Source organism: Thermomyces dupontii (assembly GCF_041956625.1).
Source record: "Thermomyces dupontii strain NRRL 2155 unplaced genomic scaffold VTN31scaffold_5, whole genome shotgun sequence".
NCBI lineage: Eukaryota > Fungi > Ascomycota > Eurotiomycetes > Eurotiales > Trichocomaceae > Thermomyces > Thermomyces dupontii.
This window is the reverse complement of record NW_027192311.1, coordinates 79,599-107,259: the sequence shown is the minus strand read 5'-3', so window position 1 is coordinate 107,259 and position 27,661 is coordinate 79,599. Positions and strand designations below refer to the sequence as shown.

General features: G+C 53.7%; 13 protein-coding genes across 13 annotated transcripts; 5 read left to right on the top strand and 8 right to left on the bottom strand.

The window, feature by feature from the left end:
• Positions 1 to 10: 10 nt before the first annotated feature.
• Positions 11 to 2,860, bottom strand: VTN31DRAFT_5287 (uncharacterized protein; the record flags this gene model as incomplete). The annotated part of the gene is made up of 1 exon (XM_069405769.1): positions 11 to 2,860. The coding sequence occupies one exon, from the start codon at positions 2,858 to 2,860 to the stop codon at positions 11 to 13; it is 2,850 nt and encodes a 949-aa protein (XP_069259444.1).
• Positions 2,861 to 4,044: 1,184 nt separating this feature from the next.
• On the bottom strand, positions 4,045 to 4,921 carry VTN31DRAFT_5286 (uncharacterized protein; the record flags this gene model as incomplete). The annotated part of the gene is made up of 3 exons (XM_069405768.1): positions 4,045 to 4,159; positions 4,221 to 4,302; positions 4,372 to 4,921. The coding sequence occupies 3 exons, from the start codon at positions 4,919 to 4,921 to the stop codon at positions 4,045 to 4,047; spliced, it is 747 nt and encodes a 248-aa protein (XP_069259443.1).
• A 1,451-nt stretch (positions 4,922 to 6,372) lies between these two features.
• On the bottom strand, positions 6,373 to 7,756 carry VTN31DRAFT_5285 (uncharacterized protein; the record flags this gene model as incomplete). The annotated part of the gene is made up of 2 exons (XM_069405767.1): positions 6,373 to 7,095; positions 7,151 to 7,756. 2 exons carry the CDS (start codon positions 7,754 to 7,756, stop codon positions 6,373 to 6,375), a joined length of 1,329 nt encoding a protein of 442 aa, XP_069259442.1.
• A 670-nt stretch (positions 7,757 to 8,426) lies between these two features.
• Positions 8,427 to 8,858, top strand: VTN31DRAFT_5284 (uncharacterized protein; the record flags this gene model as incomplete). Its single annotated transcript, XM_069405766.1, has 3 exons — positions 8,427 to 8,661; positions 8,723 to 8,743; positions 8,800 to 8,858. 3 exons carry the CDS (start codon positions 8,427 to 8,429, stop codon positions 8,856 to 8,858), a joined length of 315 nt encoding a protein of 104 aa, XP_069259441.1.
• Positions 8,859 to 9,410: 552 nt separating this feature from the next.
• Positions 9,411 to 11,039, top strand: VTN31DRAFT_5283 (uncharacterized protein; the record flags this gene model as incomplete). The annotated part of the gene is made up of 2 exons (XM_069405765.1): positions 9,411 to 9,638; positions 9,693 to 11,039. 2 exons carry the CDS (start codon positions 9,411 to 9,413, stop codon positions 11,037 to 11,039), a joined length of 1,575 nt encoding a protein of 524 aa, XP_069259440.1.
• Positions 11,040 to 11,297: 258 nt separating this feature from the next.
• On the bottom strand, positions 11,298 to 12,502 carry VTN31DRAFT_5282 (uncharacterized protein; the record flags this gene model as incomplete). The annotated part of the gene is made up of 2 exons (XM_069405764.1): positions 11,298 to 11,318; positions 11,387 to 12,502. 2 exons carry the CDS (start codon positions 12,500 to 12,502, stop codon positions 11,298 to 11,300), a joined length of 1,137 nt encoding a protein of 378 aa, XP_069259439.1.
• A 519-nt stretch (positions 12,503 to 13,021) lies between these two features.
• Positions 13,022 to 14,231, bottom strand: VTN31DRAFT_5281 (uncharacterized protein; the record flags this gene model as incomplete). Its single annotated transcript, XM_069405763.1, has 5 exons — positions 13,022 to 13,441; positions 13,493 to 13,751; positions 13,813 to 13,968; positions 14,033 to 14,042; positions 14,108 to 14,231. The coding sequence occupies 5 exons, from the start codon at positions 14,229 to 14,231 to the stop codon at positions 13,022 to 13,024; spliced, it is 969 nt and encodes a 322-aa protein (XP_069259438.1).
• Positions 14,232 to 14,947: 716 nt separating this feature from the next.
• Positions 14,948 to 15,427, bottom strand: VTN31DRAFT_5280 (uncharacterized protein; the record flags this gene model as incomplete). Its single annotated transcript, XM_069405762.1, has 1 exon — positions 14,948 to 15,427. One exon carries the CDS (start codon positions 15,425 to 15,427, stop codon positions 14,948 to 14,950), a length of 480 nt encoding a protein of 159 aa, XP_069259437.1.
• Positions 15,428 to 18,000: 2,573 nt separating this feature from the next.
• VTN31DRAFT_5279 (uncharacterized protein) lies at positions 18,001 to 18,462 on the top strand (the record flags this gene model as incomplete). The annotated part of the gene is made up of 1 exon (XM_069405760.1): positions 18,001 to 18,462. The coding sequence occupies one exon, from the start codon at positions 18,001 to 18,003 to the stop codon at positions 18,460 to 18,462; it is 462 nt and encodes a 153-aa protein (XP_069259436.1).
• Positions 18,463 to 21,400: 2,938 nt separating this feature from the next.
• VTN31DRAFT_5278 (uncharacterized protein) lies at positions 21,401 to 22,954 on the top strand (the record flags this gene model as incomplete). Its single annotated transcript, XM_069405759.1, has 9 exons — positions 21,401 to 21,475; positions 21,531 to 21,562; positions 21,631 to 21,716; positions 21,993 to 22,015; positions 22,083 to 22,120; positions 22,176 to 22,316; positions 22,368 to 22,617; positions 22,683 to 22,852; positions 22,921 to 22,954. 9 exons carry the CDS (start codon positions 21,401 to 21,403, stop codon positions 22,952 to 22,954), a joined length of 849 nt encoding a protein of 282 aa, XP_069259435.1.
• Positions 22,955 to 23,371: 417 nt separating this feature from the next.
• VTN31DRAFT_5277 (uncharacterized protein) lies at positions 23,372 to 23,830 on the top strand (the record flags this gene model as incomplete). Its single annotated transcript, XM_069405758.1, has 1 exon — positions 23,372 to 23,830. One exon carries the CDS (start codon positions 23,372 to 23,374, stop codon positions 23,828 to 23,830), a length of 459 nt encoding a protein of 152 aa, XP_069259434.1.
• Positions 23,831 to 23,865: 35 nt separating this feature from the next.
• Positions 23,866 to 24,518, bottom strand: VTN31DRAFT_5276 (uncharacterized protein; the record flags this gene model as incomplete). The annotated part of the gene is made up of 5 exons (XM_069405757.1): positions 23,866 to 23,911; positions 23,973 to 23,980; positions 24,038 to 24,197; positions 24,250 to 24,274; positions 24,347 to 24,518. The coding sequence occupies 5 exons, from the start codon at positions 24,516 to 24,518 to the stop codon at positions 23,866 to 23,868; spliced, it is 411 nt and encodes a 136-aa protein (XP_069259433.1).
• A 1,643-nt stretch (positions 24,519 to 26,161) lies between these two features.
• On the bottom strand, positions 26,162 to 26,767 carry VTN31DRAFT_5275 (uncharacterized protein; the record flags this gene model as incomplete). The annotated part of the gene is made up of 1 exon (XM_069405756.1): positions 26,162 to 26,767. One exon carries the CDS (start codon positions 26,765 to 26,767, stop codon positions 26,162 to 26,164), a length of 606 nt encoding a protein of 201 aa, XP_069259432.1.
• Between the last annotated feature and the right edge of the window lie 894 nt (positions 26,768 to 27,661).

The following is a 27,661-nucleotide window of genomic DNA, read 5'->3' as shown; positions in this document are numbered from 1 at the left end:
CGTAATCTAGTCATTGGTACGTATGTACAGAATTTGCCCCATCCACCCTTCCATGCAACGCCTCTTGACCACTACCCGATTGTACATGATCCATTGTCGGCATGCCCGCAAGCGGATCAAGGTTGAAGGGCAGGAACCATGCGCTTGGCTGCTGCTGAAAGAAATCCCCTCCTCCGCCCGTCGGCGAATACGGATCGGCCCAGAGACCAGCACTGGTGCCATCCATGACGGGTTGCTGCTGCTGCTGCTGCTGTTGTTGCTGTGCATTGGTCAACGACATCGATAGTGTATCGCCGGAGATCAGCGTCGACGGATCTGCCCCGGCGTATGCGCCGAAAACCAGGTGGCGATCGAGCTGTGGTAGGTGGTCCCCTAGAGCGCCAGTCGTGGTGGGGGTGGCATCGAACCCTAACGATGGGGGGTTCTGCTGCGGGCTAGGACCGGCTGTGTAGAGAGACGGCTCGTTGTGGTTACTATTTGTGAAGCTAGCGGGGGAGTTCCCATTGGGCAGGAATTGCGACGCCACCGTGTTCAGCATCGGCAGGGTGAGATCAGGTTGCTGCGGCGCCGTTGTGGTTGTGATCGTGGGTGTCGCTGCGGTTGTGGTTCCGACGCTGGACGGGAAACGGCTCATCGATAGACCTTGCATTGCCGATGATTTTGAGTCGCCTCGCGCGCGCTTTCTCGACTGCTGCTGTTGCTGCTGCTGCTGCTGCTTCGGCGGTTGTGTTGACCCTGGTGAGGTGGACAGGCTGGCAAAGAACTCCTCTACACTCTGCCGGTCGGCTCGTTCCCTCATCACTTCGCCGTACTCATTTGACACCGTCCTTGACGATTGATTTGAGTCTTTCAGGTTGGAGAGAGACAACCCATGAGGAAACTTGTCAAACCAGTCCCCGTACTGGAATATCCGCGAGTTCTCTTGGGACGAGGACTCTCGGGGAGGACCCCGGAGAGCAGCATCTGCAAACTGCCGGTAGCGATCCTTGGCGCTTTCCACCATGTAATGAAACATGCCCCAGTACCGCTTCATTTTATTGAGGTAGCGGTAGGAAAAGCGCAGGTCATCCCTGGACCTTGCTTCCAGTTGCGCGTTGCCGGAAAATATCCCCCAGATATGGACCGTACTGGCCGAATAGGCGCAATATCCGGCGAAGGGCACCGTTAGCGAGTATCCCTGTGCTTGCTCGATCAGCATGGAGATACTGTGTGCCGCTTCCACCGCAGCCCGGCCCGCGTCACTTAAGAACTGCGCTGGCATGTCCCGGGGCGGCCGCGCCCCGGGGGCCAGGGGAATGGCGAATTGATTGAGGAACAGGATGTTCTGGTTGATGATGATGTGTAGGAAGATGAACTGGTTCGCGATCCGTTCCGCAGCGTGGTTCTGGAGATTGTCATAGCTGAAAACGAGATCGCTCGGCAGCGAAGAGGTAAAGTCATTAATCTCCTTCGTGAGTCGAAAATACCCCGAGCTAGGCGACCACAGAGGATACGGATCTTTCTTCTTGCCGCCTAGGTTCAGATAGTCGACGATATGACCCCATACGACAATGGCCCGAATGATGTAGGCCGAAACCCCCATGTTTTCCTTGGGATTCGACACCAATCCCTGCCCCTCCGGGACAGGATTGGGCACATCGCCGTCCAGGTCTTCCGTGGGTCCTGGGATCTCCATCAAAAAGTGCGACTCTTTGATCGGAAGCTGAATCCGAATGAAACGTTCGTTTCCAATGGGCGGTCGCTGGCTGCCGGATGAGTTGTAGCGATCCATCAAGAAACAGGCCCACATTGTTCGGCGCCGGATCTCCCGGTCCGTGCAGCTCAGCTTCCCGCTTTGCCCGGGGTGCTCACGATCTAATTCTCGATGCAGTTGCAGTGCGTACGCCATCCTCAATGCTTGGCCGCCAAAGGACCAACTGCGGCCACCGTGGCAAGTGCCAAACTCATGCAGACCGAGCAAGAGGAACACCGTCAGGATGGTAATGTTCGGCTCGTCATGCCGGCGGAGTGCGATCGCCGATGCCGGTCTGGCCCATTCTTCTCCGCGCAGGAATGCCGGCTCGGAGTTGATGTCTGGGTGCGTCGAGAACCGTGCGGACACCGCACAGATGGCCAGGATCAGCACGGGGGGAACGGTGCCTGCCTTCAACCTCCGCATGAAGCTGGGCTTATGGAGCAGAAGGTAGGATTGGCCATATACACATTCGAAAAAGACCTCACATAGATGTTCCTGTATCTCCTTGGGCGGGAGGAATTCCGCGCCCTCCGTGAGAAGCCCCGGTGTCTCGCTGCCCTTTGAGCTTCGCCGGGGTTGAATGGCAGGCGGGGCAGAACCGTCAGAGTGGAGATCATTACGCATGTTCCTCAACCAGGCATCCAGCTTCGCCGCAAACGCTTCATCGGCGGACCGCTTTCTCTGGGCTGCCTTCGCCGCGCGTGCCGACGATGAAGGCTGCTCCGGAGGTGGCGGCCTCACCTGGCTGCGCCCAATTGCCGCCATATCTCTCGCTTCCCCCGGCGGAATGGACCGAATGACGCGCTCCTCCATCCGTTTGAGTCGTCGATCCAGCATCGACATGTAGTCGGTCCGCGGCGCCGCCTTGCGGGTGGTCACCTTGTACACGCACGGTATTCGTGATCGAGAGCAGCGTTTGCACGCCGGTTTCTCTCCGGAGCACCGGATCTTCTTTCGACGGCAAGCGATGCATGCGAGGGGCAGCCGTTTTCGCGCCTTGCCGGCCTTGGTCTTGAGTTCACTCCATGGCGGTTTTTCCGGCGTTGTTGCACTCTGGGAGGTGTTGTTGTTGTTGTTGTTGTCGTTCGGGGGGTCTGGATCTTGTTGGGACGAAGCAACGGCCATTATCTGCTCATTACTATTTGTCTCTGATGAACAATGCGGACTGCTCTGGCCAACCTGGCCCTCTCCAGGGAGTCCGGGGCCAGGCAGGCCGACAGTTCGCGGTCCAGATGTCATGACGGGGTCGGGAAGTAGTCGTCCAGCCGCATCGGGCGAGGGAGGCACATTGTGCGGATTGAAATCGGCGGCGGGACTGGGCGATCGGAGAATCCGTAGCGTCGTCGTCGCTGGGGGTAGTTTTTCTAGAATCGTTCAAGGTAAAGACGAGGCTCCCGGACGCGGGCCGAGCACGCACTGGGGTTGGGATGGAGCAGCAGCTTGTCAATAAGATCTGGGGAAAGGTCTTGGTACGGCTTGGCGTCTATTTCGGAGCCATTGCTGGTATCTCATTTCATCCCTTCAGCGGTTCAGCCTGAGGAACAAATGCGAAGGAGGGAGAATATTCCCACGTGTAGGAGAATAGATCGCACAAACAATGGCAAGGGGCTATATCCACAATCCTAGCCCGCTTGCAGAGAAGCTCAAACTAAGAAAATATTCCGCGTCTCCCCTTGTCTCCAGTGGACTTGGGCTGGTGCTTGTCCTCTTGTTTTCTTTTTTGCTCTGATTTCTAATCAATTGGCAAGATGCCCTCATAATCAAATGGCGCATGTCCCAGTCTCCCTAGATTATTCGAAATGGCCGGCGGTTTCTCGATCCATCTTCCATTGCAGTTTGCTGGCGGTCCATGGCTCTTCCGGAGGTGTGGAGAGTGGAGTGGCCGAGACTGCCGAGAGGAGTTGACATGCTGAGCCGCTGACATAAGCTGTGCGGGGTAACCATTACGAATGGACTAACCTGATTGAGAAATCGGCAGGTTAATCTAGGCTAAACTAGACAGGGTAACTTAGGTAATCAGAATGAAGCTTGAACTCGGGCTTCTAGAAAGCTGTCAACTAAGATGCAAGTGAAAGCACTCTATGGTAGTATTCAGTTGGAATGGTTGCAATCTAATTGGCGAGATTAAGATATAGACATTAATCAATCACTGTACTCCGTATCCGGTCATCAGCAGCATTATGCATGTTCAAACTTCCAGACGAGATGAAGAGAAAGCAAGATCAACATGACCTCCATGTCCGAAAGGGATCCCAATTGACAAAATGACGCATCATGAACTCCAACTTTTCTAGAATCTGCCCGCAAGTTCAAGATTCCTTGGGCCGGCCCGCCTTTGGACGCGGAGGAGCCGATTCCAAAGCATTCAGGATCTCTTGACCAAAGACGTATATCATGTAGGTTGGAAACACCAGCCAGAGACCGCTACAGTACATCGTCAGTCAATTGTCGCACTGCATAGGCGAAGAGAGAGCAGGGAACTCACTTAGGAACGATCCAGAGGAAAATCAACCGCAGCAACGGGTTGTGGCCGACGTTATCGAAGTGTGCAAACGCTTCCATGACCACTTTGCCGAATCCGTCAGCTCTCAACAATTCTTCGGGAACCACCAGTCGAAAGATTACTAAGTACATACAGTACAGAACCGTTTTGCTGAACGTCGCAACGCTCGCGCTGAACGCAACGAGCACCGCGCGCGACCCAACGCGACCGACCACGACTTTCTCCTCAAAAAGCAACCAAGCGAGCCCCTTGCGGACCTTTTTTGTCGATGCACGCCCCGAACCCGTCGCCGTAGTTCCATGGCGATAGACGACAGACAGGTAAAAGACATAGCCCAGCGTCTCGAACAGATTCATAAGGCCCTGTCCGGCCGGGAACCCATGGCCCGACTTGTACGCCGGCCAGCCATAGGTATAGTCAACGGTGCCGTAGAGCGCATATGGCCTGAAGAACGGGCTGTGGAGCTTGCCGCCAGGCATCGTGTGCGGGCGTAGCAGGACGTACGCGGTGTCCCAGAGCACTACCGGCACGGCGAACAGCAGCCAGAGCAGGACGATGGCGGAAGGAGTGTGCACGCCTTTCCGTCCGGCGGCGCTTGACCCCTTGACTGTTTTTTTTGCGCTGCCATTGTCGTTCCCGGAGGACGGGTAATACTCCTCCGGGTGTTGTCTCGTCGACACCATGATGGTGACGCAAGGTATGAACCTAGGACGCAAGAATCACTCCTTCAATTGATCGATCCGACAGTACAGCGACAGAAAAATGACGTCTGCAGCATCAGGGAGAGGAACAGTTTGAAACTTCAAAGTTCGGACTGCGCCCTTGCTGACCGTCGCGATGCGAAGTTGCGGCTAAACTGACCGTAAAAATGCATTTGCCATTTTGGAATGAGTTCTTCGGATAAAATACCAAAGTACGGAGTACTCGTACTTGCATTTTGAAGATAACCTAAGGTTATCCGCGACAATAACTCCCGAAACGGGTATCTTGGCGCATCAAGTTAGAGCAATGCCAAGAAAGAGGCACAGACCAGGTGTGGACATGTCAACAACAGCAAAAGTTGTTGCAGAACATTGATTGAATTGGACAAGGAGTTTTAACCTCGAGTCCACAAATGCCAGCTCGAAAGCTCGCACCGGCAGCTTGACCCCAGAGCATGTAGCTCTGCAATCAATAACCTCTGAACCCGTTCCAGGGACGACCGCCTTGCTGTGCCGATGCCGCCGTGCACTTCAAGGGTCGCCCAACAAACAAATGCCTCGGCAGACGGTATCAAAGATCGAGCCAAACGAGACCAATCTCATACATACAAATGCACGTCAAGATCGCGAATTTTGAGAGTCCTGACCGAAAACGACTCATGCCGTGAAGTCCCATGTTTCAGAATGATCACTACAGTATCGATTGATTTGATACCAAGGCCGCCGATCAGCTGATTCGAGGCGTCACTTCGGCACCGCGACCCAAACGATCAGCAACAATATTGGGAACATTCAAGACGACGAAGAGGATGTAGATGCTGTACTGATCGATTAAAACACCATGTCGAGGCGCTCATGGACCTCGAGAGAAACGTGCTAGCAAGCGCTATGAAATCGAATGACAGAACACTTCATGAATTCCTGCCTCAGTTCTTCGCAGAGAACAACTGGATCTCTCCATTTTCCAAGAGGGATAGCTCGACGTTAAGTATTCTTTCGAACTGGGACGATGGTCATCATGGCACTGTACTGTAGTGGAAAATGGTGCCCGTGCACATCTCACTGGTACCAAAAAGACATGATACTCCAACCTCAACGAAATCCCATCCGTGGTCGTTCATTCACCGGGAACATTGTATGGCCGTCAGACAGACGAACTAAACGGAAGATTGAGACATATGATTCAATTGCATCTATGAAGCACACCCTAATGTAATAAACCAATTGTTGAAGAATCAAAAAGCCCTTTCAACTAATTAATACAAGGAGTGCAAACCAAGTCCACCTAAGCCCAGATAACCATGCCCAACCCAGCTGTACAGATATATATTCCATATGAGGCAGCCCTGTCAATCATGGGCCAGCCTCTGGATCACTTCATTCGCAAGCAGACCAGAAGTTTCCAATGGAATAATCATAACAGATAACCCTATTTAAGCAACGAAAAAGAAACTGGCGAGAACGACGACAAGGGCAGAGATGATCGAAGGGGCATGGAGGCCAGCGGCCGCGTCCTCGTCACCCCCACCAGAAGAAGACGAGTCAGACGACGAGCCGGACGACGAAGAGCCCGAGGAGCCAGAACCGGCATTCTGGCTGCCTTTGCCCTCGAAGCCGGGGCCCTCACCGGCGCCCTCGGTCATGTACTTCTTGGCACCTTCGGGCATCGCGGGCAGCTTGTCGTCCTTGACATCCCAGTTCGGAGGCGCAGGCTTCGGGCACTCGCTGGAACCGCCCTTGGCGTCGTAGTCACCATCGCCCTCGGGGTCTTTCGCGGCGGCCAACGCCTTCTTGAGAGCCTTGTAGTCCTCCTTCTCGGTGACCGAGTCGCCCTTGATATTCACCAGGCCATACTTGTTCCCTTCCTCCGAGTACTCGTACACGAGACCGCCGGAGTAGACAGGGCTCATGTCGATGGAGTAGAGGGACTTGACCTCGTTGAACTCGCGCTTGTTCGTGTTGCAACCGTATTCAGAGAGGAACAGGGGAAGGCCATAGCCCGTGAAGTTCTTCACCTTCTGGTCCCAGCCGGACTGGGTGAAGGACGAGGGGTCACACCAGGAGTAGTCGTTGAAGGCGAAGAAATCACTGCGGACGACGTCGTCACCGCAGTTCATGTAGTGGGCCATTTCAAGACGGTTGGAGTCAACATCGGCCTACTGCAGTTAGTACCAGGGTGATCCGCCGACGCGAAAGAGAGAGGGCTCATACCGCCGAGTAACCAACGGGAACCTTCCGGAGACCGCGCTCGCGAATGTACTGGCGAATGTCGCGGGTGACGGCCTTCACATAGGGGGCCGCCTTGGACGAGGGCCCGTCATTGATGACCTCGTTGCCCGAGAAGAATGCCAGGGTGTTGTCGTACTGGGCAAACATCTCGACGGTCGCGAAGACGCTCTGCAGGTACACTTCGTTGTACGATGGCTCCGGGTCGGCACGGTTGATGGAGTACTTGGGAGTGTTGACGTCCAGCACGAGGTAAATGCCGGCCTCGGCGAGGGCCGACATGCACTCGTCATGATCGGCGGTGTTGTCAACATGGTAGACACGGATGGTGTTCAGACCGAGATCCTTAAACTTTTCGATATCACGCTTGCAGACCTTGGGATCCGCCAGCGGGTCCTCGACCTTGGACGAGCCACCGGGCTGGTAGTCGACGCCGCGGATGTAGAAACGTTCCTTGCCTTTCCAGAAGGCATTGCCCTTGACCGTGATGGGGGTGATGTCCGACGCGCGTGACTGCAGCTTATGGGGGCTGGCCAGGGCCGAGCCCAAGGTCGCAGCGGTCGTGATGGCCGCGGCGATGACGGCTTTCATGGTTGCGCGATACTACTACTGTCTTGATGTCTTATTATTGATTAAAAGCGAGGGCGTGTATGAAGAAGAAAAGCGAAGTTGAGAAGAAGAGAAGAAGGAGAGAGGAACGAAGGACAGACACGTCAGGGAAAGAGCGACTGACTGTTCTTGCAACAAAATCACAATAATGAAAGTGGGAACTGGGAAGGAGGAGGACTGGAGAGGTGGGATTTAAAAATGGCAGGCGCGGTCTCCTGACAGTCCTTTCCTGATGTGGCGCTCCAGCACCTGGATCCAGTGGAGGAAAGAAGCAGGGGCCGTGAGTTCCTAGGTGGACCTGAGGGGAGATCTCTTCCTGTTCGGTCTGGGCACTGCCCGGTGGATCGCCCATCTGAAACAGGGTGTTTGCCAAGTTTGCTTCAAGTTGGCGGGGAGAATCGGAGGATGAGTCAGCCTGTGAATGAGCAGGTTCCTCGGATTTTACGCGAAGCGGCAGTCAAATGGTCAATCATATGTGGACTCTCGCTTTAATTTCTTTTATAGATTGGAAGTTGAACGCGTGGCCGTTGATCAGAGCCTATTATGAACGAGGGAAACGTTAATTCCAAGGTAATTCCCTCGGTTGATTGAACCTTACCCCCGATTGTTGGTGCAAGAAGTGTTCCGGAATGTCTGATGAATTGCGAGGCGGATGGCTCTTCCAACACCTTGTGTGGTGTCCAGTGCAAGACTGCGTGCAGGATTGTTGCTTGAGGTTCTAGACCTTCCGGTGATCTGGCTGCCATTGGGGCAGACAAAGTACTCGAGAACTCCATGCAGAGAGGGTCCATCTTTCAACCCACGAGGCCAAATGGATTCCAATGGAGATGCGAGTGGAGGCCGCTACAAGTCAGAACCTTCAGTTCTTCAAGGCATCGCATGGACGAGTGAGTTTGGGCGAGTTGAAGTCGATAACCTACCTCACTATTCATAGTAACATCATTGCAGAGATCTTTCAGTCCGATGAAGGTAGGCCGCCTTTAAGGATAAGGAGTTCAACATTGAGCTGTTTGCTGATATGATAGATCCAAAACGACTTCATTGGTCCAATCACAAAAATCGGGAAACAAGCAAAATGAGATAACTAGGCCTATACATCTGGCAGCGCCCAGACTAGGGCTTGGATGACTTAGGGCTCAGGGTTAGGTTTCCAATCACGCTCCAGGGCTTCTTCCAACGATGATGACATCCTGTCTACTGCTTTCCAATAGAGCAACGACGAGGGCCGCTCTTGCCTCTTGGAATGGTCGCTCGAAAAGGCAGCACACGTGACCAATAAATGCAGGCATGAACCAAGGGGTCCAGGTATATTGCGCATTCCTTCCAACAACGCGACCCGAAGGGGCAATCTCTGGTGTTTACATTTTGCTCTGTTGGGTGGTCGAGCGCTCATTGTTTTGGGTCCTGCTGTGAAATGGGAATTCCGATTGGGCATAAGGCGAATGAGAGGGCTCTGACATTGCTATCACGTCCAGGGACAAAAGGATTTGTTTACGAACAATGAATGAATGGCTTTCAATGCACTTGAATGTGCTCGGAACATTGACGCATGGCAGAGCATATTAAATCCCGGATCTGATCCGTTTTGATTCCATCGACCACGACGTTCCACCTTTGGATCCCGTCGTTTGGCAACATGTCTGGCCACGCGGCGCATTACTACCACCCCGATCTGACCTTTCAGAATCCGCGTCCGGCGCCCGTCCCTCAGCCGCAATCTCAGTTCTCAACGTCGTATTGCCAGGGATCGCAGAAGTCGGCGCCATCCGAGAAGGGCTCGATCGGTCAGCGTAGCGACTATGGCTTCAGCGACGCGTTCAGGATCGAGAGGCCCAAGTACCACGATGTGTGGGCAGGAGTTTTGGTAAGGCGTCCGAAATCAAGACTAGGGAGAGCATAAGGGCTAACGAATCCAAAGCTGATTGCGGTGTTCTTTGGCTATGTCGCGGTGTCCGGCCTGGCCATTCGCAAGTACGCCACAACGCGAGGATTCCATGGCGACGGCATCTATGATTCCGTAAATACGTTCTCGCTCGACACCAACACGCTCATTCTCTTTTTGTTTGTGTTGTGCGTCGCTCTCGCGTTCTCGTGGGCTTACTTTCTCGGGGCGCGTTACTTTACCAAGCAGTTTATTTGGATCACTGGCATCTTGAACATCGCGTTCGCTTTTGGAACCGGCATATATTATCTGGTGCGCGGGCAATGGGGCGCCGGGATTGTGTTTGTAGTCTTCGGGGCCTTTGCCTTGCTGTGCTTCATCAGCTGGATCCCTCGCATCCCCTTCAGCGTGGTCATGCTGCAAACCGCCATCGACGTAGCCAGAACGTACGGTCATGCTTTTTGGGTCAGCGCCATCGGCGGGTTTGTCTCGATTGCCCTGTCAGCCTGGTTCTCCGTGACACTAGTATCGATATACGTGGCGTTTGAACCGAACGGGAACGGAACGAATCCGTCGTGCCAGAATGGCGGCTGCAGCACTGCCAAAGTCATTGGCCTGGTCGTATTTGTGACCTTTGCCATGTACTGGGTGAGCGAATGGCTGAAGAACACCATTCACACGACCGTAGCGGGCATCTACGGCTCCTGGTACTTTTGCAGCTGTGTCCCCGACGGCCGGCCCAAGGGCATGACGCGAGGTGCCTTCCGCCGCGCCACGACCTACTCCTTTGGCAGCATCAGCCTGGGCAGCCTGTTCATCGCGCTGATCAACATGCTGCGACAGGCCTGCTCCGTCGCGCAGCGCCAGGAAGCTGCACAGGGCAATCTCGTCCGCACCATCTTCTACGCCGTGCTAGGCTCCCTCCTCGCCCTGCTGGACTGGCTCGCCACGTTCTTCAACCGCTACGCCTTCTGCCACATCGCCCTCTACGGCAAAGCCTACATCCCCGCGGCCAGAGACACCTGGACGATGATGAAAGACCGCGGCCTCGACGCCCTCGTCAACGACTGCCTCATTGGACCCGTCCTGACCATGGGCTCGGTCTTTGTCTCGTACCTCTGCGCGTTACTCGCCTACCTCTACCTGCAGTTCACCGACCCGGCGTACAACCATGACGGGACATTCACCGCCGTCATCATGGCGTTTTCGTTCGTCATCGGCCTGCAGATCTGCCAGATCATTCTCACGCCGATTTCGAGCGGGGTGGATACGATCTTCGTCGCGATGGGGTGGAATCCCGAGGTGTTGGCGAGAGATCATCCGGAGGTGTATCAGAAAGTGGTGCAGCGGTATCCGAGGGTGCAGCAGATGATTCATGTATGAAATCCTGCCTATTCTTTTCTTTTTTTTTTTTGCTGTATAGTAATTATAGTGTATTACTATGGGTTATGACTATTTAATGATGAATTCAATCTCGAAGAAATACTCATACAACCCCACTCAAAAAAGAACTCCACGAGGATTGAAACTGATCAAAAGAAGTAAACTCTATCTAACCAAACAACATGAACGCCATAACTAAGACATGGAACATGAAACTCCAAGAAACCAAACACCCCACGCATCAACGGCATCAATCAATCACTCATTGTAGTGGTATACCTGTTTACCCCGATTAGCTTCTGCTAGAAATATACGGAGTAGAGGGGGATGGAAAAAAAAAAACGTACAAAATAATTCGGCAACCCCCAACACGTATACCCCAATCTCCTCGCCATCTTCGCAAACCCTTCCGTCTCCACCAGATGATAGAATGGAAAGGCGGGAAACATGGCCCCGTCACGATGGACCTGCGCCTTGACCATGAGGGCGGTACCCCCGACGCCATCCAGCTGCACCTCCAGATGCGGATCCGCGCCCGAGTCCTCGTCCGCGGCCATGTACGCCAGGAGCGTGCGGTAGGTGGGCAGTTCCGCGTAACCCTCGAGCAGGATCTCGTCGCGGCCCATCTGCTTGGCGAGTTCCTGCGCCGTGGCGCTGTCCTGCCAGGAGTTGAAGTCGTAAGGGCGGCGCTCCATGCGTTTTGTGGACGAGTTGTAGTACCGCTGGAAGCAGTTGGGGACGATGACGGGTTTATCGTGCCGCGCGAGATCCTCGATCAGCGTGGGCGGCGTCTCGACAATGTCGGCGTCGAGCCAGAGGACCCAGGATGTGGCGGGGCCCAGGGTAGTGAAGAGGAGGCTGTTGCGTGCGCGGCTCATGGCCTGCCGTCGGATTTTCTGGTTCTCGTACTTGTGCCGCTCCTTCTCGTCTTGGGACTCGAGCGGCGAGTCAAAGTCCTGCCGCAGGATCGTCACGCTTGCGAAACGGTTGTCCACGGGTCCGGACTGTGTCTCTGCCACGGCGGCCTGCAGCGCGGCCGTCGCCGCGTTGCCTTCCTTGGTTTTCGGCAGGATGAACCCCAGCGAGATCAGCTCGTGCGGATAAGTCAGCTTGAGCAGGTTGTCCCAGTATTCCCGGTAGAAGCGGGCCATGGGCGTGAGGATCAGCACGTGCTCACCCGCCGCGGCCGGCGAGGCGGTTGAATTCAGCTCGTTCAGGTTATAGCGCACGACGGGCGGCGGCGTGCGCTTGCCGCTGCTGCTACCTCTTCCGGACTTTTTCAGAAAGGGTTTCGTCGGCGGGGACAAAGAATGTTCGGCGGCATCTTGCTGCCGTCGGTGTGCAGTGAGCGACGGCGACGGCGCGGAGGGGCTCAACAGGAAGAAGATCAGGACGATGGTGACGAGCCCGGCCACGACCCAGGTGACGGAATTGTTCCGTCGAAGTGAACGTGCCACGACCATTTGGGCCAGTCGGAAGAGGTGTAGGATGTCAATCAATGCAGACGTTGTAAAAGAAGCGGGGGGGGGATCAATGATCGGGAGCAACGGCCGACCGGTCAATTGGGCGTAGAAAGATCTCTCATTGCGTACTCGTCTTCGAGTCAAGACAACATGGCTAATCGAGCATCAACGACGGAGCGAAACACTTCCAATTGCCAATTCCGGGTCCCGGTACTCTGTAGATACGTAGACTGTTGGCAGCTCCAAACCGATGTTGCGAGACCGGATTGAGCTCTCAGTCCGGGCCCCGATAAACGCAATGTCGTAACAGGAGGCTATGTCTCGGACTTTGTCTCATGCAATCCGATATATGAATAAATGACACGTCGAGTATGGGGGCTTTTCTTGAGACTATCGTGAAGAGCAAGCTATCGCCAAGCCGGTTTTCTTTGGTCACGTGATTCTATACGAGGCATTACGGATTCGGAAAATGATCGAGCTTCGTCGATGGAATTGTCTTCTATCTTGATGATATGTATATCATGGCAGCGACCGCATAACGCCCTCAAATGCAACCAGCGCCATGGCATTGGCGGGAAACGCCCGGAGAAAGCATGGCAGGAATCCACGCCAGTATGCCCTCCACCCACCTTCTCGATACACCGCCGTCGCCGCGTCCTTCCAGCGGCGGAATTGTCGCTCTCCGTCTCCGTGGGCACCGCCCAGGGGATCAGTCATGATCCGCTGCTTGACCACGTCTGACGGGTACGAGGTCAGCCAGAAGATCTGCGCCGACATGCCGCCGGCCCAAAAATTGATCGCCGGGGTTGATAGACTCGTCCGTTCTTTCAACAGACGGGAAATGATATCATAGGACCCCCACCAGAAGAAGAAGAAGGATCGGAAGATCAATGTCGCGCAGAGGCCGCGGAAGACGCCGGGAATGCCGTGTGTTCGGAACTGGCAGTTCAGTCAGAGTCGTTCAAGTCACCTCCAGTACGAGTAGCATACAATTTTCCTCACGCAGTCGACCGGCCCCTGATATCTTCGTTGTCGCTTATCGGCGGCGTATTGAACCTGTAATCGGGCCTTGATGTGCTCGACCGGCCCTGCAATAAAGCTGACCGTTGACCCGGCCATGATGCCGGCAATGCCATGGCCCCAACTTGGAAGCGAAGCTTGACCGTTTGTCGGTTGGCGACGAAATGCGGGATTCGAGAAGACATGCTCAAGTAGAAGTCGTCGGTAGAGAGTCAAAGAGCCAAGCATTCTGCCATCAACAACATCAGGACCCGGGCTCTGCCAACATGCTCTAGAGAGTATATACTCACACAGAATCCATTACCATCCACCCGACCAGCGGGGGTGTTGCTCCCTTGTAGAATCCCGTCACACCTTCTTTTTGTATCGTCTGCACCACACAATCCAATGGCCCCCTGAAACGCGTATCTTTGGTCGTTTGTAGCCGAACCTTGACGGTGTCAAACCTTCACACACATCAGTATCCATAAGATTCGTCGAAATCAAAGCGCAACGAAAGAAACAACATACGGATGGCCCACTGTGACAACAGTCAGCCGAGAACAAGACAACCTCTTGCTTCGAGGAATGTGAACAGGTACACACCGAGACACTTGGCTACCCCCGAGAACACCCCGGCTACAAACCCCTTGTAGTCGCGTTTGGGCGCGGACGTAGGTTTCGTCGTGGCATCTACCTGCGCATACATCGCTGCGGGTTTCTGCGACATGCTTGTGGCTGTCGACATCGTTTCGGTGCGTGTTGTCAATGTATCTACGAGTAGTACTCCATCGATGATGTTTCGTTCGAGAGACTGTTGAAAGTCGCGCGACGTCGATGCGATTGTCGGTTGCTAAGTCGAAAGCACTGCAGTCTGCATTGACGGCGCAGCCTTCAAATGAAAAATATACCAGAATAACAGCGAGTCATCATGGTGTCGGCGTTGAACGCGGTTGATGAAGAAATTGGGAGAATGATGCTGTTGCGAGTGGGGCCGGAGTTGAATCGGAGCTCCGACTGCGGCGTTCAACCGGGGAGGACAGGGCAAACTCCGGATTGCACAGTGCACCTCGAAGAAGCTACTGTACAAGTCCAAAGCTTACGCATGGAAACTCTCTACTATAGATGAATTGCGAGGAGAGTGTATCATTCCAGCCATCGCAATCTAATGACGACAGCGCCCTGGAACGAGAGACATCTAGGTCCTGCATCCGAATGCAATCTAACGACCAACTCGTAGCACAACAACGGCATTGCCTCGAAAGACATGCGGGTATAATAACACACGAGTACACAGGACCACGCCGGATTCCCGTGACAAAGATGGAAGAAACAAGAAACATCATCATCAAACGATGGCATGACACGCTGACATCACATCATCACAAAGAAAGCAATCGCCTAGCAGGAGTGCTCGCACAGCGAGCCAGTCACGACGAAGGAACATCATCGGTTCTGTCGCGAAGAGGACAGACCGTCCCGCTCCCGGTCATGAGCAGTCGTCTCTGCATGTCGCGGGTTCTCGTCTTGTCCTCCCGAACCCGCTGCCAAGTAGTTGTCGGCTTCTTCCAACGCCAAGGGTGTGACTGGACCCGGGCTGCATAGCGGGTCAAGCCTCGGCGCCGGGATTTCAAAGGATTCCGACGGCGAATTTCGCGGCATGGATATGCTGGCCGTGATCAACTCCCGGTATTGACGAAGTGCATCTCGAGAGGATCCCGATGAATAGGGGTAGCCTTGGGTCTGGTTGTGGGAGTTGCCCGTCGACGACTGCAACTGGTTGGACGTGGTGTTGGCAGACTGATAGACGGCGGGATGGAAGCGAGGAAGGTTGCTCAAGTATGTCGGGGCGTCCTTTTGAGACTTGGGCGCCATGGTGTCGGACTGATGGGACATGGCCAAGGAGGGCCCCTGAGCGTTGGGCATCTTGTGCGCGGTTCTGGCGGTGCGACGCAGATGGACCCGGCCCTTTAGTGGCCTCGCTCGTAGTAGATGGGTGATCGCGCAGGTTGTAGTCGTCGATGATGTTGTGGAGTGGAGGTTTGGTCAGGCGATGTATGCCTGATCGCAAAGATTGTTGGATGGGAACGAGAAGAATATGTAGATGGTAGAAATGGGCGAGCACGAGGTTTAAATCACGCAAGGTCGATGCGGACGATGATCAGGGGGGTGGGGTGCCGTGCGGCCCGATCGGACCAGAGCCATCCGGACGCAATGGCACAGCGAACGGACTGTGGACGAACCGGTTAGAATGCTGGCCGGGCTGCGCACAGGAAGTTTGATCGAGTTCATACCGCACTTGATTCGGCTGTGGAGAGATCCTGGAATTTGTCCAAGAAAGATTGACCTATTTGTTTGATTTTGACGCAGGGACGATGGATCTTGGACAGGCTCTGCACGCTGCCGCAGCCAATCACGAGGCACGAGAGGGAGGACCGACAGTTGAGTGTTTATCCAGACCGATGAGTACTGGACGAACCAGCAGGATGGGTGATGTGAGAAGGACAGAGGAAGAAGAAGAAGAATGAGAGGACTCGGGTGTATGCAGTGTGAGCAAGGTACATTGGTACTTACCGTCAGAAAACCAGTCTGTGCTGAATAATAATTGTGAAGTCCGTACGGAGGAAATACCGAGTACAGTACGAGTACATATTGGCAGTTGTGTCATAGTGGACCCTGAGCTCATCGTGGGTCCATTCAGGTCCCAGCACAACTGCGGGGGTGATTTTCATGGGAGATTCTGATTGGTTCGCGATTTGGTGCGGTGATCTCCGGGGAAGGTGATGGGTCCAGTCACACGGCCCGATGTGATTGGTGGACGGACCCAGATCCTCGTGCTTCTCCTTGACCGTTTTGGTCTGGGGACACTTCCCGGATCAGCATTCGGTGACCAGAAGAGAACCCCCGATCTCCGCAATGGGAAGTTGGAAAGTCCACCGGCCAATCGGACTCAATCGGAGAGAGTGGAAGAGAGAACCTGTTTCTTGGTCCAGGTTCCTTTTCTGGTGTGATTTCCTGTCATGGATTGGGGGTTTTCTTTGGGAAAGAAAAGAGGGGTACTGTAAGTATCCATTCGGGGCAGAGAGAGCTTTTCTTCGATTTTGCGGTGCCTGGTTTGCGGGAGAAAAACGCTAACTAGTTAGTTAATACATGGTAAATCGTAACTACGAGTGGAAGTCTGGGGTCAGGAAGCTCAGCGGTTGCCGCGTTTGGCTCCCTGCAGATGAACGCCAAAAGGCAAATCTTGGAGATCTTCTTCCCGACCAATTGGCCCGCTCGCTTCGTAAATCCATTGATCAGAGTGCAATCCCTCGGCTTGATAAAGAGATCAACTGCCGAGTAATCCTCCGGTGCTGGAATGCAGGACGAACCGACAAATGTCAGTGAGGGGTGCTTTGCTCCGGCTGCTCGTGAGTCCATGTGTTTTCAACATGCTACATTCCCCTTGCATGCGATCATGCAGTCTGTCATGTGCTCGGGTCGATTGCCGTGTGTCCGGAGCATGAGGCCATCCAGGCGACTTGGTCGGACAGTCGATACGAACTTGCAGGCATTCTTGGACTAACTATCAGACAAATAGTACTTATAGAATCCAAGCATGATGCAAGACATCTTGATGAGCTCCCTGAACAATACGGTCACAATCTTCGTGATTGTTTCACTTGATCATTGCTGGTCCCTCGATTGACCTCAATTGCATGCTGAAACGTTGACCATGAACAATGCAGATGGAGTAACTATACTTCAGGACTGACATATCACCTGCGCTCGGTCTGGATAAAGTAAAGCGTGGAATGCGGTATTCTCTCTGACACCAAGCAAGGGTCTATAATCACCCCTGCCCCGCTCGGCATTACTCGGCCGTTGCGGAGTGCATGGTGCACACCGATACTCCAAGTTGAACTAGACGATGACACCGCTTGAAGTTGCCATGTTCTTGACAGGAACCGTAGTACCCCGTCTGAAAATGCACGCTAACAAGCATGCCAATGAGGCTAGGCTGAAATTCTTTGCTTGGCAGCTTTCCCCATGCATCAGCCCGACTCGGCGTGCCTTGCATGATTGCATTCGCGTTGAAAGGCCGAGCGAACTGAATGGCGTCGGTGGTGAGAGGTCTGGCGAGCGGAGTTCGGCGAGCGCCACGCTTCCATAGAAACTACTCGAGCGGGGTGCGGATTCTCTACGCCCATCGAAGAAGAGACCTTGCCAAACTACAACCCAGCGCGTTATTACCCGGTAAAAATCGGCGATGTGTACAATAGCAGATACAAGATCGCGGGAAAGGTTAGTTATGGGGCGAGTTCGACAAGCTGGTTATGCCAGGACCTCTCGCATCCCATGCATTGATTTTTGACGAGCCCTAACACCACAATTTCGTGATCAAGTGAAAATGAATACAAGGTTTTGAAGGTGTCCACCTTTGAACCAGATCGTCCTTCCGCGATGGATCAGGAATCGAAAATTTACGAGCACCTGGCGAAGCTGGAATCTTACAGTCTATGCTCAGTTCTTGGGACCGATGCGCCAACTGTACGATTCGTTTCCATCCCCGGGGTCCTGACGGCACCCATCGGTCCCTTGTACTGCAGCCGATGGCAATGAGTGTTTCCGACATGATGAGCCTGAACCCAGGCCATTCGATCTGCTTCTGCTCAAATGTTGTGCCTGGCGGCTTGGGGCGCTTGATTTCTTGCACTCTGAGGCCGAAGTTATTCACACGGGTAGACCTACTAAACTTTGGATGTGTTGATATGCTACCAAACGGTTCACTAGATCTCAAACCTGACTATCTGATGCTGGGCCTGGAGGACAAATCCATGCTGGCCAGGTTCGCGGCAGCGGAACTGAATGATCTAGTTCTCCGAAAGATGATTGATGAAACACGCGTTATTTATCTCAGCAGAACAATTGCCAAACCAAGAAAAGGAGCCTCGCTGTTCCGCCCTATGCGATTGCCCTGAAACGAACGAAGTGAGTGAAAGGGTCCGAAGGCCGCGCGAGGACCGACCGAACAGCGGCAAAAATTGTACTATCACGTGAGCTCCAAATGATGCTAGTCAAACAAAATCATAGGTCAACCAATTCCACTATCTAGTGGCCAAGTAAAAAAGGTCACGAACATTTCGCTCTACTCCTACACCTGACGTCTTCTGTCAATTCCGTGCTGCCTGTCGCTTCCAAACCAAATCTTGATTCTTTCTCTTGTATACTACCTACATCGTATTCCGTACGGGGTACATTCTCCTGCACTTCGATTACCTAGTAGCCAACCTAGATAGTCTCTTGGCCAAGGTTGGCTCCCCTGGTGGCGTTCCGCCAATGTGACCTACCTAATGTACCTCATAGGTATTTCTGTCAATAAATCGGTCTACATAAACTACTCGATACAGTGGAACTCTAATGTGTCTTCGAGTGGCCTACTACTACTGTTTGCGATTGTCCATTCGTACTTGGACAACTTGGAGCAAATGGCGACGTCCGTCTTCGTGTTAGACTCCTCGTCCCTTTTGAAAACTCTGGAAAAAAAACAAGACATTTCATGAAATAACGTCCTTCCAACAACAAACATCAACAGATCAAAGGCCATCATGATAACGAATCGTTGCTGCTTTCAGGTCTGCCAACGGCTGCTTCCACGGCGGAGCATTTTGTTCAAGAGATTCGTCTCACATACTGCCTCCCTTCGATTACCTTTCATGAGTGTGCATACTAACGACCCTGAAATCCGATCAAGGCCCAGACCAGAGGTACAGTTACGGTTGGTGGTCAAGTCACTTTGCGGATCTGACGCCCTCAAACTTGTCCATTTCTATAACTATAGGTACTAATGAATGTTCAAAGGAAAGATGTGTACTTCCTCCTACTCCGTACAGAATGATTACCAAATTTCATCCCTCCGTTCCTTGCTTGTCGAGAACAGTTGCTTGCTAAGTCGCTACTTTCTGTCGACTCTAGAAGTCATGGCCTGAGCGGCATCTCGCCGTCCTACCTTCACTTGAAGTACAGTACCTACGCCCGCCGGCGATCCCCGCGGGACCATAAACTCAACTATACTACCCATGTAAATGGGGACGCCGCTGCCCTTACTGTCATACTGTTCGTCTCTCAGGGATTCCGCTCGAAGACTCGCCACAAAAAGGTGCTACCATACAATCTCAAAGAACTGTAGCCTTGTCATCTTCCTGCTTTGTCGGTCACAATCTTGTTCTTTGGAGTAAATGAACACAGCCGAAGACGTTCCTCTGCATGCTACAGGCTTATTGACTGCTTTCAACCGTCCTTGCTGTCCATCATGCTACTCTGTCAATGACCAGCCTAACTTTTTCTGCCACCGTTTCCTCATACTGTCGCCTAAAACGTCCTCGGTGCTGCCTCACTTCCATGATAGCCACCAGCGGTGATAACCAACCTCCTCGTTCATGAACGCCGATCATAGATCCAACAACATCATCTGTCTCTCACACTAGGTAGGGGTCTGCTATCCCAACGACGACCTACTTGAAATACACAGTGGAGGTCGTAGGGAAATGTATCTTCTTCCATTTCAATCTCGAAATGCGGCACATACAGCCGCTCCGTGAAACCCCTGCAATCCTGCGAATCCTGCCAAACCTCTCTGACCTGCGCTCTGTACCAAATCACACAGCAACTCACGTTGGGTGCGTGCTGCTCATCAGGAAACGGCTCCAAATCAAACGCCGACACTGTGAGCAAGGGTAACTTCGTCGACCGCTCCCTACCCGATTGTGCGTCCGACACGGTTCGGAGTTCGGAGGAATCGACGGGTTGCATATCACCATATCATGATGATGGACGAGAAAATTGCTCGTCGCCCTGACAATCATATTGCTGGCAAAAGGGCGACCCTCGTCATTTTCGTACACCTGCCCGAAGGTTATATTCGAACCAAGGAGCGGTAAATGTGAAGGCTCCTGCGTATTTCCGCCCACAACTGCGGCCCCTACACCCTAGGTTAGGCCTACCTCAAGATTGCTTATCACGTGGTTCTCATTGTCAAGACACGAAGTTAGGTTACAGTGGCTAGTATTCTTCTTCCGCCGCGTTTAGGCTCAGGTCGGGCCGCCGGGGAAGCAGGGGGACCTCGACCCGGCAGCGATGATTGGCAGGAGTGACTAGTTGCAAAGGGCTGGGGCGATGTGCACACCAATCCAGACCTCGAGCCCATTGAGTGCTTCCAATGCTCGACTGGCTCAACCGACGCTCACTCCCGATCACAAAGAGATTACTCGTACACTAGTACTCCGTACATCACTCGCCATCAACGAGGATCTCCATCCTCTACGGCAACTCAAGGATAGTATGCGAGTATGGAGACGCCTCCTCAACCCCAACCTTCCCGACCTATGGCCGTTTCCAGAGGCCACTGGCAGTGCCCAAGTTCTTCGTGACCGGAATTCTTCCCGACCCAAATCCATGTCCCTGGTCCATGGTCAGTTGGTGTCTTTGCTCCCTGGAGTAGCTACACCTTCAAGTACTGTACTATGGAGTCCACGTTGACTCAGTCGGTGGAGAGGGCAAACCCGGTTCAGTAAAGAGTGTTTAGAGTTAGACACCCCTGTCACGATTTACTCCATGCGGTGCCAGCTGTTACCCTTTTGGCAGAGGTGCAGCAACGCCGGCGGGGAACGAAAAGTGAGCATCTCGGTCCGCAGGTATGTAGGTTATCCACTTGCGCACATAAATACTGATCCGGGGCAGCGACCGCTGGTCACAGAGGTGCAACTTACAAAGACATTCTGGCCGTTGAGATCAGCTCTTGGGAACTGTTCGAAAGGGTCCTGCATCCACAACACGAACTTCATACTTTCGATTTTTATCGTTGACGTGTGATCAGTCAGTCATCGACCTTCCTGGAATTCAGCAGAGGATTATTCCACAATGACGGAACCATCTACTCAGGAACAAACAACCACCACCAACAATGCCCCGGCAAACGTTGAAGTGGACACCTCGGTACGAGAGCTCTCCATTGCGGTACACCAGAATGCATTGCTAACTGGAGTCTCAGTATGACAATGACTCTTCATATGGCGATGAACTGTATGTAATGTGACACCATGGCGCTCCGGATCCCATAAGCATGCTCACACATGTTCATCAACATATAGATCATCGTACAGTGCATCACTGACATCGTCAGTGATTGATTATCGCCATGAAAATGGCCGTCGCTATCATAAATTCCGCGATGGGTGTATGACATGCTTCTTGCCCAACCATCAAAGATCTGCAAGCTAATTGTTATTTTGTAGCATATCTGCTCCCGAACGACGAGACAGAAAATGACCGCCTGGACATTAATCATGAACTTTATCTCACGCTATTGCACCGGAAGCTCTACCTGGCCCCGATCAAGAACCCGCAATGAGTGCTTGATCTGGGGACTGGGACAGGTATCTGGGCAATTGATTTCGGTAAGTTTGCTAGCTGGGAATGGCGGACCCAAGATACGGATGCTGACTCACTGAAGCGGACCAACATCCCGAGGCCGAGGTAAGGAATACTGGGGGAAGCGATCCCAGATGGACAGAACGCTGACACGGGATGTTGGCCGTGCCAGGTAATCGGCTGTGATTTGAGCCCCATCCAACCGACCATGTCAGTTTAGCATAAGAACTCGTAGCTAAGTGGCTGGGCTGACGGGGATTTGCAGGGTTCCTCCGAATGTGAAGTTCCTTGTGGACGACATCGAGTCGGAGTGGGCATATGAAAGCGACCCGTTTGACTTCATCCACGCGCGATTTCTGACCATCTCGATCAAGGATTTTGGGAAGTTGATCAAGCAGTGCTATCGGTATGCTGACCACTGTTCCGTTTTCTTTCTTGACTCTCTAACAACAAACAGATCAGTAAAGCCCGGCGGCTGGGTTGAATTCCAGGACTGGGACGGCTATCCCATGTCTCCAGACGGCAGTCTCAATGGCACCGCGCTCCAACAATACTACGACGAAATCTACGGGGCGTTCGAGGATGTTGGCTATGAGGTGCGTCCCGGGCCCAAGTTGGAGCAGTGGTTCAAAGAAGCCAGGTTCGTGAACATCCACGTGGAGAAGTTTGTCATTCCCTACGGCGTCTGGCCAAAGGATCCCCATCTTGTCAGTTATCCCCGTTGCCCCCAGACGGTGAATCAATAACACTCCAGTACTGACCTCTTAGACAGAAGAAAGTTGGCGCCTGGAACCAGACCCAGGCCGAAGCGAACGGCTTTGAGGCCACAGCTCTGGCACCTCTGACGCGGTTCAAGCAGTGGAGGAAGGAGGAAGTCATTGTCCTTGCCAGCAAGGCCCGCGCTGACGGCCGGAACCGCAACATTCACATGATGTTCGACTTGTGAGTGTCCCCGTAGCTATTATCCGGCATTGCTACACTAGACCACTAACAACAAATATCATTCGCAGCTATGTTGTCTACGCCCAGCGTCCCGAGAACTGACGGACAAGTCGTTCCTATAGCCTCGGCGCCTCAGCCTCTTGCTCTCAAGGTCCGAGCCGTCCACGTTAACAGCAATGGAGGAGCCCCGAATTGTACTGCAAATGTCCGTGGCTCTGTGGTTAGAAACATCTGATGAGAGTGTGAGAAGTCATCCATCTAAAATGATTCTAAGCAGTATATTGGTTATTCGTCCATTTCTTTTTCATTCCTGCAAGCCCTCTCTAGTATTTTTTTTTTGTCGTCCTTTCAATCCCTATGATAGGTTTTGTCCGTAGTCACTTCTAAAATCTTTCACACTGAATAAGTAGAATGGCCCTCCAGCCCTCTAATACGACTTTGCCAACATGATGGACACGCCAGCTCCGATTCAGAAAAACAAACACAAAGAGTTCCTCCACAAACAGTGTTTCAAGTAGCATGCGAGTACAGAGTCAAAACCATGGCTTCCCCAGGGGTCTTCGTTCCAGACATGATGTTCTGCTCCGTTTTCAGTTTAAGCTTCATTTGCACTTCAACGAATCAAGACCTGCTTCATTTGTCTCTAGGGAACTGCTGCTCAACTATTCCTCTGCTCTCCCTCTGCTGCAATCTAAACCTCCAGACCGCGCTAATGAAAAGTACCTAATCTTTGCGCAAAACGGCAACGCTCTGTTCGTTTCAGGGCATGCGCGCGACAGCCGCCGTATATCGGACTGTCCACATGGAGTACTCCTGCAAATGAATTCAAGACGCTGTTACAACTTCATCCCCATTGAATCTAGCTTACAATGCACATACAAAGGAACAAGACACACGAGCAGGACTTCAGTTGATGCGACGATTTCCACTTCTCCAATATCTATGACATTGTGCACAAAATGTACACTGGGGGTATGACGACTGTCATCCCATCGGAAGGCAATGCCCAAAGTTTATGTGGTCTTGTCCCGGTTGTGGTAGTTGACCTTGTCGTTCCAGCTGCTTATGGTCAGTACGTTGAACTGAGACTGGGAGACGGTATTGCATGGCCAATACTCACAAAGCAGTCTGGAAGGTAAACAGGGGTTAGCTTTAAATACGCAAAACACTATTGGATGAACTCACCTTGTCACCATCGCCCCAAGGGAAGTTCTTGGTGCGGATATTCTGGTAGGGGTACTCGACGCGCTCCTCAAGCGGAGGAAGGTGGTTCCAGTGCTCCCAGTGTTCATTCCAGAGGTTGTATGCATTGGTGCCGGCAAGGACAAGGGCAGGAATGACGACGCTGTAATTTGTTGGTTCCAATTGCTTCATTGCGTGCGAGATGCGAGACGCACTAGATGGACAGCTTGCGCCAGAGCTCTGCCACCCATTGAGTCAGCAAACTTGCACCGGTAGACAAGAAAATCGCAACACTCTTTCGTAGACACGTACCGCTCGTGGAAGCAGCATGCTGCTTGACAGCCTCCCGCTCGCGATTGAAGGCATTGTCGGCAGCCCATGCGGGTCGCTCGGTGCTGTAAAGACGGCGCTGGGCGACACGAGCGACGCGACCCTGCTGGGCCACACGCTGAGAGAGGCGAAGCAAACCGCGCTGGGAAAGCATTCTGACTCGACTGGCTTTGACGACGGAGTTTCCGGCCTTCGAGTAGGAAGGATCGTATGTTGAGGTGAGGTTTGTAGTGCGGGTTTGGCTGGCAATCCCGTGATTCGCCGAAATCATTAGTCAGCAAGCGTGGCCTGACAATCTGACATCATACTCACAATGATCCGATCAAATCTATTTTAGGAAGGAGTTTTTGTATTCTAATCGAGGACTCCGCGGCGAATCGCGCAGTGAGGCCGGACTGCTGTAAGTAGTAGCACGCAATACACCGAGCTGAACGAGTGACTCGGTGCACTGTGGTGTTAAGTCCAAAGGATGTGTGGCCCTGGCTGAATGCAGTCGCCATGGGCTTTCGCATCACGACATGGAATGGTGAGTAAGTTCTTCGGCCTCGCATGTACCGACACTGACCATTCCTAGTCAATGGTATTCGGCATGTCCTCCGTACTAGCTTTTCGAAAGACGATGCGACTAATACCATGATGCAGAAATCCGTTTAACTACCAACCATGGAGGGACAACCGGACGTTCAACGTATGCCCAAAGCATGGCCCCGTACCTTGATCACAAATGGTAGTGGGCTAACGTACACAGGCCATGTTCGATACCCTGAAAGCGGATATCGTTGTCTTCCAGGAGACGAAGATACAGAGGAAGGATCTCAGAGATGATATGGTTTTGGTTCCTGGATGGGATTGCTACTTCAGCCTGCCCAAGTTCAAGAAGGGTAGGTGTGAATGAAGTAATACAAACAATCTTGCTGACGATGGCCAAGGATACTCTGGTGTAGTAATCTACACTCGAAATGCAACATGCGCACCCATCCGAGCTGAGGAAGGCATTACTGGAGTTCTATGTCCACCGAACTCCTCCACGCCATATCGCGAATTGCCCGTCGATCAGCAAATTGGCGGCTATCCGACCCCCGAGCAGCTGTCGCAAGTGGACCTGGATGCAGCGACACTGGATTCCGAGGGGCGTTGTGTGATCCTCGAGTTTCCGGCATTTGTGCTTCTCGGAGTATACAGTCCAGCAAATCGAGATGAGTCACGCGATGGCTTCCGCCAAGGGTTCGTCAGCCTCCTTGATGCCCGCGTCCGCAACCTGGTTGCCATGGGCAAAAGGGTAATTTTAGCTGGTGATCTTAATATCGCGAGTAGCGCGCTCGATTCCGCGCCTCTTCTTGAATGGATAAAGAAAGGTGCTATTACAGAAGACGAATTCGTGTCGGTGCCTACGAGGCGAATCTTCAACCAATTGGTAGAGGGATGTAAAGTCGTGGGATCGCGGGATCCTGGTAGGGAGCAGCCCGTCCTGTACGACATCTGCCGTGGGTTTCATCCTGATCGGAAGGGCATGTACACATGCTGGGAAACTCGAGTCAATGCCCGGCCAGGGAACTATGGAGCAAGGATTGACTACGTGCTCAGCAGCCTGGACATGCGGGATTGGTGGATCGATTCCAACATCCAGGAGGGATTACTAGTATGTTTTGCTTCGCAACCTTTGGATGATCACCGCTAATTGTGGTAGGGCTCGGACCATTGCCCAGTATACGCTGTGCTCAAAGACAGAGTACAGCTTGATGGTGTCGAGGTTGATATCCGAGATATCATGAATCCTCCCGGCATGTTTCGTGACGGTCAGCGACTCCGCGAGCATACGGCCAAAGATATCCTTCCGCTCTCCGGTCGAATGATTCCAGAATTCACCCAGCGGAGAAGTATCAAGGACATGTTCACCCGTAAATCATCATCTGCCAGCGACCGTACTCTGCCAGGGCCATCGGTAGTCAATGCGGATACCCAAACTGAGAACATTCGCTCGTTGTGCTCTCGCCGCCACTCGGACCCATGTTGGCTCTCGAGCACCTGAACTGGCGGGTTCCCATGCAGACCCTCAGTCCACTCCCGCCAGAGATCGGGGACGGGTTTGACCTCCCGGGACATGGTATATGCCGGGCGACCTGGAGTGCCGCGCCCCTGCTGCTGCACTCCTCCCTGGGCATGACGGGGATCACCCGGGGCCGGGTTGGGTCCCAACTCTGCGGCGACAGTGGCTGGCCAGGATGACGCAGGCTCGCTCCGGGGGCGTTGCTCAGTGGCAGAAGGCGGTGCGTTCCCGCTTGCGCCTCCGAGCTGGCGTTGGAGCGCAGCGATCTGCATCTGGATCCCGGCCTCGCGCTCCCGCTGATCCGCGGCGAACTGCTGCATCAGGGTCGCCTGGTTTTGGGCGACCTGCGAGACCATCCGGGTCAACAGACCCAGTTGCTCGGCGAGCGCCGGGACCACCTGCCGGAGCTGGACCTCTAGCGGCGGGCGCTCCTCCTGCAGGCACTGCTTCACTTGCGCCGCGAACTGTTCGTACTCCGGCCGATGGAAGACCGGATCGGTCCACACGACATGCCCGGGAAACTCCTCGCGGAGGATGACCGAGTCCTGCAGAATGATTTCTCGAACTGACGCAGGAGGTTCAAGAAAGCAGGACCGGTCACCTCATTTCGCGTTGGGGGCCCGTACCGCGCCAGCATCACAGGATCCACCTGCGGAATCGGCTGGTCCGGAGGCGCGTCCGGCCGGAACCAGGCCATCCATTCATCCACCCACGGCCAGATGGCCCGGGTGAGCGACTCCGGCGGGGTGACTTGGGCCCGCGGCAGGTAGTACGTGCCCCGTTGCTGGAAGCCGGCCATTGCCCGCATGAAGGGGCGCGGCAGGGCATCCAGGTAACAATTTGTCAGGGCGTCCTGATTCCATTGACCTGCGCGGCAGATCTGCTCCACTTCGACTCCCTCCAGCTCCGCATGCTGAGCGCCTTGACCCCGCCCCAGGTGGGTGATCTTCTGGGGTGCCAGGCCGATGGCGCGGAAGACGTCGGCGAGCCAGCAACGCTCGGTGACGTAGGAGAGTTGCTGGGTGACGTCTCGTCCGCGGAGCCCCGGGCTTTCGCCTGCGGGCCTCGTCTCGCTGCCAGCCCGTCCAGCAGAATCGAACCAGCTCGGCGATCTTATCGACGGAATACCCGTCGGCGATGGTGCCGGCGGCGCGGTCGAGACACATTCTCTTCTTGCGCTGGCTCTCCTGCTGCCGGCGGCCCCTCAGCAGCGAGAGGATCCCCTCCCCGCGCGGGTTGTCAAGTGGGTT